General features: G+C 42.2%; 1 protein-coding gene across 1 annotated transcript in view; it reads right to left on the reverse strand.

The window, feature by feature from the left end:
* Positions 1-259: 259 nt before the first annotated feature.
* Positions 260-17,500, reverse strand: part of LOC308078583 (carboxyl-terminal PDZ ligand of neuronal nitric oxide synthase protein) — an 82,103-nt gene continuing 64,862 nt past the window's right edge. The window contains exons 11-12 of the mRNA XM_080419803.1: positions 5,463-5,593; positions 260-5,038 (exon numbers count right to left, since the gene is read on the reverse strand). Of these exons, the coding sequence (XP_080275929.1) occupies positions 4,605-5,038; positions 5,463-5,593 (565 nt within the window). The 3' untranslated portion in view covers positions 260-4,604. The remainder of the gene's footprint in view (positions 5,039-5,462; positions 5,594-17,500) is intronic.

Raw genomic sequence — 17,500 nt, forward strand, 5'->3', positions numbered from 1 at the left:
TAAGAAGCCGGGCTTTTGAGCAGTTACATTTTCATCATCACGTTAAAAACACAGCTTTTGTTTTTGTTTTAAATCTTTTCACCTTCCCTTTTAAATCAGCATTTTTTAGAATGCATCACTTGATATTGCAGTTCAACGTCATTCATCATCAATGATGGCTGAGTGATATGGACTAAATTAAATATCACAATATGTTTTGTGACCAAATACCTTGATATCGATATAATCATTTTTGTAACTAATTTGTTTTCCAATATAATATAGTTATATTGGCCAGCCCTAGGATGTGTAATGATATGCTCTGAATCACAATCATATTTAAAACACTGCTTGTTTCACAATATGATTTTGTAACAATTATCAGTAGTAAAAGTTTAAAAAAATATATCGCTAATTAAGGCTACTATGGGATACTATTTTGAGGACAGTGACTTGGTACGTTATAGTTATTTATATGTGAAAATGATTTGTGAATTCACCGCCATCCTTGTAGAGCAGTGGTTCTCAAAGTGGGGTCCAGGGACCCTCAGGGTTCAAAATGGAACCTTACTCGTCTGCATACAAATGGAACCAAATGGACCCGTGCAGTTGTACAGTATATATGTGTCAGAACCACTGTAGTAGATCGGTGGTTCTCAACCATTTCAGGCCGTGACCCCCCCCAAATGAATCATATTTGAACTGGGGACCCCCCAAAAGAATCATTTTTGAACTGGGGACCCCCCACCCTGACAAGCACTTGGAATTGCAGGAGTTGAGGCATTACATTTAGTTTGACTCGGTTTCACAGATAACTATTGTGAAAATAGCAGATCTACAAGCTCACAATGCCTCGCAATGAGAAATCATGTGCCCCCCCCCCCCCCCCTGGGGGTCCCGACCCACAGGTTGAGAACCACTGTAGTAGATTATGGTTAAAATCCTAATCAAAATCAAAACACCGCATGACTTACGTAGTGATCTCACACGGCTCTCAGCTGGGAGCTCTGATTATGGAAGTCATTATCTGAGCCGCACACAGAGGCAGACATGAGAGTATATGCGTCCAAGACACTTGTTTTCCTCAAATCTTCGTTCAATGACTTTACGTTTTCAGTCTAAGGACTATTCCCATACAGTACAAATCAAGATCTCATCATCCGATCAGTCAGGTGCTAGCAACCTCCATTTATTATGTTTGAACTTTTTTAGAGCTCACACTGCTTGTTGTATATTACTTACAACTAGAAAAAGGAACCCCCACAAAACGCTAAAACAGTGGTTCTCAACCTGTGGGCCGGGGTCCACTGGTGAGCCGTGAGGGTATTGCATGTGGGCCCCCAAATAATTGGGCAAAACATAAGATTTTAATAATAATATAACATTAATATATTATATACTATGTATAATGTAAAAAAAAAAGTCATATTTTTTCTTTAAAACATTGAAAATGTGTTTTCTTTGTGATATCCACATGCTCTGGAAATGCACGCGCCAAATGGGCCTTGAATGTGAAAAGGTTGAGAACCACTGCTCTAAATAAATCAGTGAAAAACTGTCCTGTACCACTTTGCTATTTGCAATTTCACAACAGATACACGACATTGTGAAAACTGTGTTTCCCAAACTTTTTCAGCTCAAGACCAAAAAGTTACCCAAAAATACATAAACGGTGAAAATAACCAGTCTATTTATTGGTTCACAAGTGCTGTGAACTTGTACACTGGCTATTTTCACTATGTTGTTTACATTTTTGTACAAAATGTACAGAATTTGTTTTATTTAAATTTATGTTTGAAAAATGTTTTGTGGATAAACGCCCTTTTGCACACCTACTGGGACAGGTGCGTAGGAGCAAAAAAACATACTCTATAAGTGAAGACAGTGTGCGGGACTTCCATTCTATTATAAATTATTTTGATAAAATCATAACATACATGAGCTTGACTATCAGCAAATTTCGCTATTTTTTAATTTGTTTTGAAACATGCTCAAACGTATTTTCGTCTAACGGTTTATCACGTTGAGCAAAAAGAGCACTCCCTCCCCCAGCCTTCCTTGGAGGAACAATAACGCATAACAACGTACAGTATGGTGTCACTCCATCACTTCTACCCTTCCCTTTCTTTTCCATTTCTGACTTCCTTGTTCCCCTCTATACTTCTCTCATCCAATCAGGTGCATTACAGCAGGGGGAGGCTCCTCCCACCACCATAGCATTAAGCCCGATTCATACTTCGTCGCGACGAGTTGTGCTCTTGTAGATCTGCTATGTTCGCACAAACGAAGCCTAAAGATCCGTACCCACGACACCGGGAGCGATTATTTTGAGCAATTAATTAATTTAAACTGCTGTTGGGGTTACGAGTAGGCCTACATGCACACTGAGCGCGATTATAACAAGGCGATGAAGCAACCAAGTTATTTTCCGAAACGAGGTCGACTTATCAGCGCGAATAAAATCCTCAACTTGTGTGAATGCATTCACCAACATTAAATGTTTGATGTGAAACAATCGCCACGCATTTCGCATCGTTTATTATTAGCGTTGCTCCTGGTGTGTAACGACCTTCACCACTTAAAACCCTCAGGGCTCTACACTAGTGCCTTTTCAGCAGATCTACAAGCTCACAATGCGTCGCGCTCGTGGATTTGCTATCGTCTGCGAAAGCTTTCCCCACAATACGGATACTGGGTGTTTAAATCAGGCATTTTCCTGAACCAACCCTCTCAAGACAGTCAACATGATTCCATTCAGCGTGCGTTGGCAAAAAAAATCATCTCAATTTACATAACACATCATAACATGAAGCGCAAGAGTGGGGGCATCATACAAAATGACATTTCAATGATTATTACTGTTATCAAAAATACAATGTGCTCCCCTTGTTGTCTTACCTACTGAATGTTCCTTTCACAGTGCAATATCTCTGTTTTTTTGCTACATGTATTCTGCTCAATATTCAATGCACTAAAAAGTATAATTTCTCTCTAGAAAAATACTAACATCTTCCCATATAGGCTACTGTACTAATAATTTATACAGTGTGTTACAAGGACATACCGTATTGGAGCATGTATGTAGCTGTAGTTGTTTCAAAATCACAAAAATAACAAGGTTAGACCTTTACGAATCCCGCTGGGGAAATACAGTTACGGCTTCATTCAGCTGATGGCTGCTCAGATGGTCATGATAAGGAGGTCAAAACCCATTCAAACCTAGAAAGCAAAATAACAGATATACAAGCTCATAGCGCGTCACGCTTGTACATCTGCCATTTTTGAAAAAATATATTTTTAAAGCGAACATTTTTAACTCAAATCTTTGCTTCTGGGGATCCCTGGAACAAAATATTTTGAGATGGGGGGGGGGGGTGTCCACGGCCAGTGGCCAACCGTGACTACTCTACCCACTAGCTAGTTTAGCTAGCTATATACGGTCCATTAGTGTTATTACTTATTATCATGAGAAAAAGAAAAAAAAAACATTACAGTGATCAGTCAGGGATTCTCTCCCCAATCCGCAGAGGTTTGCCGAGGCTGAATCTGCGGAGCTTTGTTTCAGCACGGTTGCTATGGTTACAGGTTGGTTAGTGCGCACATTTAGAAGAAGTCCATTATACTTGAGCCGAGTATAATCTGCTGCCAATCAAATCAAACTATAAGCCAGGGGTCTTCAACAAGGGGTCCTCAGAGCTACTATAGGGGGTCCGCCATTACTGTCTCTTTGTGTGATAGGATTTTTTTTTTTGACATTAACCACTTGAACCCTAGAATCCCTATTTTGAGGGGAGCATTGGCCGAAAATAGCCGATCTACAAGCTCACAAGCTTGTAAATCGGCTATTTTCAGCAAAGAGGTTTGGTGTAGGGGGGGGGGGGGTTACGCACAAAACCTGTTGGGACACTTGTAGTCTCTCGCGACAGATTGTACTCAATTTACAAATCGTTAACATTTTAAGTTTTTTAAAAAAATGAACGCCCTACCTCGCCATACTGTAGCGTCACACAAAAGTCAAATCAAGAATAGCAGATCTACAAGCTCAAAACGCGGCGCAAAGTGACACGTTTTGAGCTAGGGTTCATGTGGTTAGGAGGTGATTCTATAACCCATGTCCCACCCGTGCTACTGGTGGGGGGGTGGGGGGGGGGGGGGGGGGCATTGTGGGGTCATACTGGCTGGCTGTCCAGCAGCCCATCCACCCATGCCTCTGGGGTTGGGATCCGTTAGGATTTTAACGATTACGGTTCCTTAGCTATTCCCTCTTAACGGTCCGACTCCTTAACGGTTCCCTTTAACGATTCATATGGAGGGACCGTTTGGTTCCATTTGTACACTCTCAGAGTTATGGTGGTCCTTGAAATTAAAATGTTTGAGAACCACCGGTATTGTAATTGCACAGCAGACGTGAAGTCCACCTACAGTACCAGCTCTGACAGTGTGATAAAAACCGGTTACGGAAAACGGTTCCAAATATGACGTTATGATGACGTTCCAATGTTGGATCCGGTTCCTCTGGTTTCCGGGTCCCAGCCCTATACAGTACATGCCTCTATAGCACCTCTGTGGGACAGCGGGGGTCGTCCCGTGGCTGGTCCCACCACCCATGCCCCCCCCCCACGCTTCTAGCTCCTCTGTGGGACAGCGGGGTCGTCCTGGCTGCTGTCCAGCAGCTCGTCCTCGGAGAAGCTGATGTGAAGGCAGGTGTCGTTGGCGGGGGAGGAGAACGGCGGCGTTTGCGCGCAGTCGCTCGGACGTCGTGCCGCGGACGTGGGGGGACGACGGCGCGACGTCTGCGAATAGTCGTCGGGGATCGCGTCTCCCCCGCCGTCCTCCAGGGGGCTGTCACAGCTGCTGGAGGCCGTCAGGAACGTGCCGGTGTCCCCGAGCAAGTCGTCGTCATCGTCACAGAGGGGCGAGAACAGGGACTTGGTCTCGGAGCGGACGCCGGAGTCCTCGCTGCCGCTCTCTCCTCCTCCTCCTCCTCCTCCTCCTCCTCCTCCCCCGTTACTGAGGGAGTGGAAGTCGCCGGACAAAATGGAGCAGGGGGTGACGCCGTCTTGGAAAGGATGGACGAGGGTTATTAAGAGTTAAAAGTGCAGTAAGCGATATGTTTGTGTAGATAGACAAATAGATCTGTATTCTGATAGTAATCATTGCTGTGTAGAGTGTTTGTTCTGTAACAGCAGTCTCTACGTCTCTCTCCAGTCTCTCTACTTTAGCAAACAGAAAATACATTTTCAGGTCGGGATACCAATTTCATCCTATCAGGATACAGGATAGACAAGGGAAAATAATGGGAGTGATGACACTAAGACATGAGCAGACAACATTGGAACTGGAACGCCATAAAATGTAAGCTTATAAAATGAGTAATGTCTAAAACAAAGCTTTAAAAAAAAAAAAATTATGAACAAATCAACACTAAACTGAAATTGAAAACAAAAAGTCAAAACTAATGAAAAATGCAAAGCTATAATAACCTTGGGAAGGACTGGGAGCCATGCCGTCGGCCGGGGGCACGCCACTGACGTCGGACCCTGGAGAGAGGGCCCTGCTGGCCCGCTTACGGTTGGCGGGCGGTGGGTCCAGCTTGGGGATGATTTGCTTACACCTGCAGATTCAAGAAAAACATCAATGACAAAACTATAGTTGATGTGGTGGACAAAGTGTCAGGATCGGTGTCCTTATGCATCGTTCCTTTTATTTCCTGTTCTCCTTGTACTTTTATTGTGTAGTTATGTTCCTAGTGTTCCTGTCTGCCCTAGTGTTTGCTACCCGTCTTGTCTCACCTCCCTGTGATTACTTGTTTCTCCACCTGTGTCCTGTTAGTCTCCCAGCCAATCCCTGTGTTGATTGTTTTTGAGTTCACCTGTGTCTTGTTAGTCCTGTGTCTATTTAAGCCCTGTGTTTGAAGGTGTTTAATCGCCAGATTTTAGTTGATATCATTGTGTGTCCTGGCCCTGTGTGTCCTCTGTCCTGGTTTAATGTAGTGATGTGCCGATACCACATTTTTTCAATTCGATACGATACCGATATTTTTGGGGACGATTTTCCGATACCGATACCAATACCGATACCGGAACCGGAAACATAACCAAACTGGAAACGGGACCGGAAATGGCCGTAAACCGGAACCGGAAGTACATTAAAACGTATCGATATTTTTTTTTAAGTATCGATACCAAACGATATTCAGACAATCGATCGATATATCGATACCAGTATCGATATGCCCATCACTAGTTTAATGCCAGTTTGTATCCTGAGTTTGTTAATAAATCATCATTGAACTTCATCTGCCTGCCTGTGTGGTTCTGCACTTGGGTCCAATACTTGACTCATATCGTGACACATAGTACACATTTTCTAGACAAAACCTTCGAGATATCTTTCCAAAAAATAAGGTTAATTTAAAAGTACATTATGAATCCTAGAAATGTAGTGCAGTCAAAAGTACAATATTTGCGTTTGAAATGTCACAGAGTGAAAGTCAAAAGTATCTCTGTAAAAGTATTACGTCAGCTCAAATCCAGTGCTTCACTGCCAAAGACAAAAAAAAATCTGATTTATTTTCCCAGATTGTGTTTTTGGTGAAAACGAGCTATATTCAACTGCCGATAACTACAACAACGGACGATCGCGGTTACAATGGTTTTTTTTATACCAGTGGGAAGAAGAGAGACTCGTCTTTCCACGGATACATCATTTGTTTACATCCGGGTTGAAAAATTAATTCTGTGGATCGTCAAAAATACACAAAATTAGGTAAAACCGCTGGCAGTGACAGATGAATTAATTAATTAATACCTGTACATGTATACGTACAGTACTTCATTACTGTCCAACACTGGTTAATGTTTTTGGGCTTTGTGGAAAAACATCCTTTAAGTCCACACTTCAGTTCTTGTGACTCAGTTTAACATAATATCTCCTTCTGCCTTTCCTTTCCTTATAACGTGTGTCCCTAAAAGAAGATGAATTTTGCACGAATCCACACAACTCCATAAACAGATGCTGCAGTGAATGGACAGTCCTATCCATAATGTATATCCTTGCTGTCGGGCATAAACCTTCCCTCTAGTATCTCCGTATTTCATATTTTGTTATGTCTTTTCATAAATTAACCCATTATAAGCCCAGTCATTTTAAGATTGATTTGGCTATTCAAAAATAGAAGATATACAAGCTGTGCCGCGCTATGAGCTTGTAGATCTGCTATTTAAAAAAAAAAAAAAACAGGGAAATTGGAGAACCAGGGAAATTAGAGAAGGAGCGCTCTTTTTCACCGCCCCCCAGGCAATTCTGTAGAACCAACACTAGAGGGCAATGCAAGCCACGAGGCTTCCCAAACACAGTGCACTAACATATATGGCCCCGACCACACACACACACACGCACGTGCGCACGCGCTCATGCTTTCAAATTTATTGAAAGCATATTGTTAAGATAATTATGGCTTTTAACATTTGTTTTAGTTTATCCCTGACACACACACACACACATGGATAGTAATGCATGAAAATATCTATTCTCTCCCTATCGGTTTACAACTCGGACGGCGCTGATTCGACTAGCAGACCATCGGCCAGTCGGCACGGGCACTCGCGCCCGTCGGTGCGCCTCCGTCATGGACAATAACTATTATCACGTGTGCGTGTGAACGCGTGTTCAGCGTTCCCCTAGCGTAGCTTCCTGGTTGCTATGTGGGGGGGAAAACAAAAGCCAGGTGGGCCTCGCATCAAAGCCCCGCCTCGCGCCGCCTCCTCCTCCTCCTCCTCCTCCTCCTCCTCGCGAGCCTCGCGTAAAAAACCCTGCCTCGAAAAGCCCCGCCTCGCGCCGAAGCCCCGCGCCTAAAAGCAAGCGCTCCTCTTTCAATTTCCCTGGAATGCCAATTTCCCTGTGACATAAACATTTTGAAATCAAATCTTTGCTTCTGGGGGTCCCTGGAACAAAATATTTTAAGATGGATCCGTAACCAAATACATATCATTTTGGGTGGTCCTTGACATGAAAATGTTTGAGAACCACTAATATTTTGACGATTTTTCTAAAAGAAGAAGAATTGCAGATCTTAACGCGGCACTCTGTGCCGCGCTATGAGCTTGTATATATGCTATTTTTGAATAGCCAAAGAAATCAAAAAATTACACACAGATGCGTTTCCGATCTTAAAGGGTTAATGCCATATTTTATACTTTGTCCTATGTCAGTGTCGCACAAAGGCAGTGAAAATATCAAATCTACAAGCTCTCAACACGTTACATGGTGAATTGTTCACATCTAATGACGTGCCCAAAATAGGGAGGCCAGGATGAAAGTGGTTAAGTGTGTCTGTGGGCTTGTATAAATATTTAACCGATGAAAAGTGTTAACAAGAGCTTGTGAATAAATAATAATAACTACAGTGAATCCCCTTACACGCCCGTACAGTACGTTCTTTTGTCCGTTTCCTGAAAGCTAACGATTTTTTTCCCCTCCCCCGGACATACGAGGTTTTTCCACCCGGCCACCACGACCAAATATCCATTATATATCCATAGTGTGCAGTATACCGGGTTCTTCTTTATGGGACGGGTGGGAGAGGGCTTTCTCCTTAGCAAGCAGAAACACTTTTCAAACAGCGTGTGAAAGTTTAAGTCTCCCAAGGCTTAACCCATTAAGACCGGGAACGCATACTGTGTCACTTTTTATTTGAGCTAAAAAAAGTGTTATTTTACACTTTGGCTATTCAAAAATAGCAGATATACAAGCTCATAGCGCGGCACCGAGTGCCGCGCTACGAGCTTGTAGATCTGCTATTTTTGAAAAATTGAGAACATTTGCTTCAATCTTTGAATATATATATATTTTTAAAGCGAACATTTGTACTCAAATCTTTGCTTCTTTTGAGATGGGGGTCCGCGGCCAAACTCGTCCGCGGCCAAGGACCCCCAAAGCGGCCAAACGTTTTGGGGGTCCTTCACATGAAAAGGTTTAAGCACCACTGACATAGAAACATACGTTTTTCAGAATACTGTTGGGAACGCATACTGTGACATTTTAGTTTCCTAGGGGTTGTGGGCATCACTTCCTGTCAAATTGATCTCTGATACCTGATCAAATCGACAGGAAGTGATGCCCCAAACGTGAAAATGTGTGCAACTCTTTGATAATAGGCTATATATATAGCTATTTTAAAGCGAACATTTTTAACTCAAATCTTTGCTCCTGGGGTTCCCTGGAACAAAACAATTTGAGATTGGGGAAGGGGGGTCCGCGACCAAATACATATAATTTTGGGGGTCCTTGACAGGAAAAGGTTTTGTTCCAGGGACCCCCCCCCCGGAAGCAAAGATTTGAGTTAAACACGTTGTTTCAAAAATATATACATATTCAAAGATTTGTACACATTTTCACGATTAAAAAGAAATGAGCAGATCTACAAGTTCATAGCGCTATGAGCTTGTATAACTGCTATTTTTGAATAGCCAAAGTATAAAATAATGGTTATAGGCTAATAGTTAAAAATCGAAAAATGACACAGGTGAGTTCCCGGTCTTAATGGCTTAATTTCCGCTCCACCACTCTGATTCCCAAAGCCAGGTCACTGTGAGGTAAGCTGTTACTAGATTTGAAGGAGAGCTTTACTAGTTCTCCCTTAGAACGCTCTCTTAGAGCAGTGGTTCTCAACCTGTGGGTCGGGGACCACCAGGGGGGGGGGTCCAAAATAATGCCTATGTGTACCTCAATGTTAATGTTTGTACCCCTGACTTGAGCATGTTGCTGCATGTTACTGCGTGTGCATGTTTGTACCGGTTTGTACTTTTTTAATGGCTATTTTTTGTATGTATGGATGTATTTCGTTGTATTGTTTGTGTAATTGTATTCCTTGTTCATTTTTTGCTAAGGACCCCCTGGAAAATGAGATTTCAAGGGGTTTATCCTTCTAATAAAGGTACTACAGTATATGTTTGTTTACTCAGCTTTCAATATGATCACAGGTTTAAAAAGACAGGCCATTTTAACCACCATTAAAAACACAAAATGATTTTGTAACAACAACAACAATAAAAACCCAATCTCAATCAATCAAAAGTCCAGAATCTAAGATTATCTAAGCTAAAAGTAAAATAACCTCGTACAAAATTCTAAAATCGCCGTCATTTAGGGAGTCTGCACATCCCATGTGGGTATAGTGATGTCTTATAGCTCTCCGAATGGACCATTGTGGGTCTGTGTAACTCTGAGAGCGTGAAAACGGTTAACGGGTCCATTTGGTTCCCTTTCGTATGCTCTCAGAGTTAAATGAACACTGAGGATTTGACAGTGTGAGAATGGGGGGGTGTGGGGCCTATAATGCATTACCAAACTGGGGGTTCCTTTGAAATGAAAAGGGCTGAGAAAAAAGAAGAAAAAAAATCACTGCTCTGAGAGGCTTTTATCTCCACCCCACATCCCCCCTGCTGAGAGAGAGAGAGAGAGAGAGAGAGAGAGAGAGAGAGAGAGAGAGAGAGAGAGAGAGAGAGAGAGAGAGAGAGGGGGGAGCAGGGTGGAAGATGGGAGGGAAGAGAAGGGAGGGCTGCAGGCTTTCCTCCTCTACTGAAACACAATCTATAAATAGACACACTGCAGTCTCCCATATGTTGTACCACAACAACGCCACACGCACACAACCGCACACGCAGACGCACACACACACACACACACACACACACACACACACACACACACACACACACCTTGGGTTTAGTATACTTGTGAGGAAGGCAATAATTTAGGAGGGATATTTGTCATTATAAATGCTGTTTTTACCTTATTTCTTTGTGGGAGGGGGGAATTCCCTTATATTTTTACCCTAAAAAAACAAAACCCTTAAATGCTTAACGTAAACGTAGCTCTAAAAAGATTTGTTAACCAGGAAAATGGTCCTCCTAAGGTCGGTTTCTCAAGTTCTATACACTTGTGGGCACATCGGCTACTCAATAGGAGATTGACACTTAAGTACAATTTTGAGGTATTTGTACTTTACTTGAGTATTTCCAATTTCCAATACTTTTACTTCTACTCCACTACATCTGGGATCCAAATATTGTACTTTCACTCCACTACATTCATTTGAAAACTTTAGTTACTTTGTAGATTTGGACAATTATTACAAAACATACAGTAACCACTTCAACCCTACATACATTTTTCCACCACTGGGAGTAACTGACAGACGCACGCACACGCACAGCACCGAGCGAGAGGCAATCATAGACGCCTACCTCCTAACAAGCCCAAGTTCCTATACCTGACTGGTGACGGCTTCCCTCGTTAAATCTGTTTTGTGGTTGAAGGCTGGTTTCACTAATGAACTACCGTGCTGTGGTCTAGTTTCTATCAGTGATCCTCAACCTTTTTTCATTTCAAAGACCCCCCGGTTTAATAATCATCAGGCCACGGACCTCCATTTGATACCGATCAAACTTCTCCGGGACCCCAGTCTACACCGAACATTTAAATAATCAGTGTTCATTTAACTCTGAGAGTGTGCCAATGGAACCAAATGGACCCTTCCATTTGTACACTCTCGTATTGGGAGTGGGACACAGGTTATTTTTTTGCCATTTCCTGAAAGGTAATCCTGAAAAGGTTTCAACCCTACAGTGACAATATCTACTGTAAAGTGGCAATGCGGGCTGGACAAGCGACCTCCCTGCTAAACCGCTTCCAATGTGGCGTCCATATTTTTGCCATGTCGTTATAGGTGGACATTGTCCAAAATGATCAAGCAATTTATAATGTTTTTTTTCTTTAGCTATGTGTGCCACAGTTTAATTTACCCTGCTACAGTTTCACGTGTGTGCATGCACGCACGCACGGACGTACACAAACACACACACACACACACACACACACACACACACATACACAGCAGGTAGGCAGGCACACACGATGCATCATTGCCATCTGTAGGGGTGGAGTCATTAATGTCATGCCGTTCAGTTTGGAACGTCTGCCTGGAAGGATGCATTCATGTGTCTTTGCTTATTATACAGTAGCTCCTCAGAGACGCCTCCTAATCCTTGCTTCATGCACCTCAGCGTTCAGTATGTATATATATTTGACATTGCTCATACAGTATCATATTAGAATCAATATCAATATCAATATCGAAATAATCGACATTATCGTTGCTGTCGGGCAGAAACCTCTCATCTCCACATTCTAAGTACTAATGTGTGTTTTTTCGTAAATTAACTTGATCACACTACAGCGCTCAAACACACGAAAGCATCAAAAGTAGATCCAAGAGCTCAAAGCGCGGCGCGAAGCGACGCGTTTTGAGCTCGTGGATCTGCCACTTTTGCTATTTCTGAATTTGAATCCTGAAAAGTAACCGTTTTAGACCTAATATGAGGTTTCCCCCCGACGGAGATGATATCTGACTTTTTTTTACTGAATCCTCCGGTTCGGAAAGGCTTTCAGGACATCCGGAGGGTTCCGAAAGAAAAGTTCAGAGACCGCCCACCGGACGTTTCGGGATGACAATTTGTAGTTTATATCACCTGAATTTCCAAAGAAAAGGTCGTCGAAAGGAGCGCGCTATTGTATTGGCCTTGAAATGAGCGCTAACAATGTAGCGACGGGCGGACAACGCTGACAGTGTCTCCGTATGGACAGCACAGGCTGACCGGCTGATTAGACCCATGCTCACATGGTTAGGATCGTGCAGACCCACATCCGCATAATACTGTAACTGGATGCAATTATGCTATTATGCACTCATTAGGAGAGCAATCACCGCGCTGACGTCTTTACAGCAGACAAGATGCAGGCTGACACGACAGCAGACAGACAGTCACCCATCATCACATGCACGCCATGCCCACAGCCGTCAGTGATGGAAAAAGTACGGCGATTTCTTTTTTTAAAGTACAAACAAATATTTTTGAAAATTTGATCGTCATGATGCGACTCGGCTATATTAAATGGCTGAAGTATGAAATGAGGCTTAATTTGTTAAAGGGACATTTTATCGTCTACTCAGGCTTTTGTGAGCCCCCCAGACAGTTTTTAAGTTGCTTGATTCAGTATTTAGATAGTTGATATTCATTTTATCAGACACGCCCCCTTCCTATACAAACCCATTGTAACTTCAAACTCCATTTTTAACATGTTAGATTCATCAAAAACACCCGTCCTTGGTTCTGGTGACTCACCCTGCCCTCCTAATACGCGAGGGGCCGTGTTCTTTTTATAACTTTTTTCATTTATTTTTTATATATATTTATTTTTATTAAAATGTTTAAATACAATAAAAAATTACAAAATAATAAATGAAAAAAGTAATCGAAAAAACATGGCCCCCTCGCGTATTAGGAGGGCAGGGTGAGTCACCAGAACCAAGGACGGGTGTTTTTGATGAATGTAACAACAAGTTTGAAGTTATAATGGGTTTGTATAGGAAGGGGGCGTGTCTGATAAAATTTATATTAAATATCTAAATACTGAAACAAGCAACTTAAAAACTGTCTGGGGGGCTCACAGAAGCCTGAGTAGACGATAAAATGACCCAAAGTTTTTTTGAAAGTGAAATAGCCCTTTAATGCCTGTTTTGTATCAATAACATAAATCTATAGCCTCGCGTGGCCAGACAATATCACACGACACACTGCGTCTGCGTGGATATTAGTCTGGTCCCTATCAACGATAGATTTTTTTCCAAGGGGCGGTTACAAAAAGATCCAAACGGACTCTATTGGTTAGACCTAAACCAATCAGAGCAGTGCTTCCTTGTTCACGAACTAATCAGAGCAGTGCTTCCTTGTACGTCATTGCTCCAAATAAGGTGATAAGCCCGCCCACATTTGGATACTGGGCCCTGGTTGGCTCCACACCACTGCGGAGGGAGAGAAGTGGAATCTCTATGGAGGGGGGCCAGACCTAATCTGCCGAGGGCTAAAGTGCGATGCGATTTTGCAAAGGCAGATTCGGCTGGAACCAGGCTAATAAATCTACAAAGTAACTAGTGATCTTTTTAAACAATTGTAGCAGAATAAAAAGTACAATATTTACTGCGGAGAAGCAGGGGAGTGGAAGCACAAAGAAATCGAGAAATCTGAATCATCAAGCAAAGCAAAAGTACGGCAAACTTGTGCTTAATTAAGTAAAGCACTAGAGTAACTTTTCCCACCACGAGAACCATGCTCCCTTGTGGTCGAATAATACTCACAGAAAGAAGAAGTAGAGGAGGACAAGAGGAGCATATAGAGGAGGAGGTGATGAAGGGGGGGGCTAGGCAGTAGCAGAGACCCCCATGCAGGCTCCTGCGGAGAGGCAGGCTGAGGCAGCGTAATGAGGACAGGGACAGCAGGTAGGGGAGGAGGGGTGATGGAATACATAGTCATGGGTTTAAAACCCATTAAAGACCTGAGGCCCCATTTCTACAAAATGCCTCCTAAATCCTATCAGTTTTCTGAAAAACGTATCAGTGGTGCTTAACCCCATTCAATCCGATAACTCATTTCTGTCATTTTAAGATTTCTTTGGCTACTCAAAAAAAATAGCAGATATACAAGCTCATAGCGCGGCACCCCTACATTTTGTAGGGGGTCCTCGGAACAAAATATTTGACAACTGTTCGCTTTAAAAATATATACATTTCAAGATTAGCAAAAAGTTTCACGATTAAAAAAATAAAAATAGCAGATCTACAAGCTCATAGCGCTATGAGCTTGTAGATCTGCTATTTTTGAATAACCAAAGAAATCTGAAAATGTGTTCCCGGTCTTAATGGGTTAAAACCTTTACGTGTCAAGGGCCCCCTCAAAATTATATGTATTTGGCCGCCGACCCGACCCACATTTTCAAGATTTTTCAAAAATAGCCAAAGTACACTTTGAGAACTAATGTGCTTTATACAGTATATAGCTAAAATCTAAAATGACACAAGATGCTTTCCTGGTTTTAATGGGTTAATACTTGAACCCTAGCGTCCCTTTTCTGGGGACGCTAGGCCCTCGAGGGCCTAGTATAGACCCCTGGGGGACCCCGGTCAACTAAGTACAGTATATGCAGTAGGGTTTATGTGGTCGAGGCACCAGCTATCAGTGGTCAGGGTCTCGACTGGAGGCCTAGGGGAAGGCTGAATTATTTTAACATGCATACATATTTGTTTTTGTCGCATTCCTAAGCCAATAATTTGATGACCGGGTGGCTGCTCAGTAGGAGAGTCTCCTACCGGATAGACTCCGCCGGTCATCAAATTCTTGGCTTAGGAATGCAACAAAAAAATAAAAACGTCTCCAAGGCTTCATGGGGTGTGTAATTGACAAAATTAGGTGAACTACTCCTTTAAGTCTAATTACATCCCCCCATTATTGTATTTTGTACATCTTAGTTGACTGGCCGTCCCTTGCAATGCGTAGGATACAATGCTGGTACATTTCTATTTTTTCTTGGTCAATTTTAAGGTTCTATCTTTGCAAGGAAGTAAAAACGTACAAACTCATAAGTTGCATTGTAAAGTGCCTGTACCCTGTACGGAGGTGAGATGTTCCTTATGAAATGTTTGTCATTCCATTCGGGGTATATACGGAACCTTATCTATTGTAAAAATTGCATGACACAACAAGCCTACTGTACATAAGGGTCAGGGTCAATTTAATTATCTTCACCTGAGGAAGACCAAACTTGATCAAAACATTGTTTGTTTGTTCATTTGCACAGTAGAAATTATTCAGAGCATTTTGCAGGTAAAACTCAAACTTGAGCTTCCTGTCCCCTTGCTGGAATTTAAAAGGCGATTAAACCATTCATTGTATATGACTTGCTCTCTTTTATAGTATTTGTTTGTGTACCTGTTATGTACAGTAGTTGTTGTTTTTATCTGGCGCCTTACAATGCTTTGGCCTTGTTTTGTCTAGGTCTCACTTAAAAATACTGTAGCTTTTTTAATCTCAATGTGGCTCCCTGGTTACATAAAGGTTGTAAAAAGAATGATACCAACATGGTGTTGCCTGGGGGAAAGGATTTCTCACTGGAATAAGGAGCCTTGTTAATGGGACATGAGGGGGGTTTAGATGAGGAAGAGGAGGAGCAGGAGAGAGTCCTCGTACCTGTACCAAAGAGAGGGGAACAAGTTAGGCTACTGCATTTAATATCTAACTGTTTATTACAGACATCTTCTACAGCAGTGGGTCCCAAACATTTTCATGTCAGGGAACCCCAGATTGAGTATTTGGCTGTGGGCCCCCAAGTTGAAAAGATTTTGTGCCAGGGACCCCCCATAAGAGATGATTTGTCAACCTTTGTCACGATTTGTTTTTCAAAAATAGCCACAAAAGAAAGAGGGGAAAAAAAGACTGAAGCAGAGTTTCTATCTGAAATAATATGTGTCATAAGTCATAACTGAAATCTAGCCTGCATTTGTGCTTCTGTCAATAACAAGAGGGGCTGAGAATAACAACAATGCATAAATCTACACATCAATCTCACGCTCAATCTTATTTACATATCAGTCAGCTGGGACTCACAGACAGATGGAGACACAGGAAATAAAACGTGAGCAGAGTAACACCTAGGGATGAGGGCAGACAAAATGTGAAACTATACAAGAGAATGGAAAAAGAGTAACTGTCATGCTTAATTTATACTGCATTGTATGACTGTGTTTGCCTGTTATCCCCAGCCAATCATCTGTTGATTGTTCATCGTGTTCACCTGTTTCTTGTTAGCCCTTGTGTCTTTGAAAGCCCTGTCCTGCTGTCAGTCAGTTCGGTCTGGTAGCCCGTTGTTATTTCAGTTGCCAAACATGTGTTAAGTTTCCTGTGTATAATGCCTGTAACTGGAGAAATTAATTTATACACTGACAGCGTTGTGTGAGATATTTCCAATTGTTTGAGAAATGAAGAGCTCCTGAAACCCTAGCATTCCCCAATCATATCAAAGACAAAAGTGCTCTCAAAACCCACCTCTTCAATATGGCTCCAGCTGACTGCACACCCCTTGTTTTACTGTTCCGCAGTTTTTATTGGTTTTACTCTAGTCTTTTGTGTTTTTCTCCTAATAAAGTTGATTATTTTTGTTGTTTTCTCCCTCCCACATGTATAAGCGTCTTTGGGTACTTAGAAAAGTGCTGTATACATCTGAGATTATTTCTGAGCAGTTGCACATTACACAGCAGAGTGTGAATCCATCTCATCATTATGCTGCACAGGCCATTTGTGACCAACGGAGCTGCTAGCTCAGAAGAGGCTCTCAGAGTCTAAAGCAGGGGTCTTCAAAGATTTTCAGGCCAAGGACCCCTTAGCTGAGAGAGAGAGATGAAGCAGGGACCCCAACTACATATTGTGCAAAATTGTGTTGCAGATTAAACCTTTTCATAGATTTCATAGATAGCTTCATAGACTATCAGTGTTGTGTGAATTCATGTGTTTTGTTTATTTCAGACATTTAACCACTGAAACCCTCAACACTTAGTAAACTTGACCCGTGGCTCTGTACTTGATGTGCTCTTTTTTCCCTCTACACCAAACCTATTTGCCGAAAATGC

The sequence above is a fragment of the Gymnoscopelus braueri genome (genome assembly GCF_963280865.1).
Source record: "Gymnoscopelus braueri genome assembly, chromosome: 22".
NCBI lineage: Eukaryota > Metazoa > Chordata > Actinopteri > Myctophiformes > Myctophidae > Gymnoscopelus > Gymnoscopelus braueri.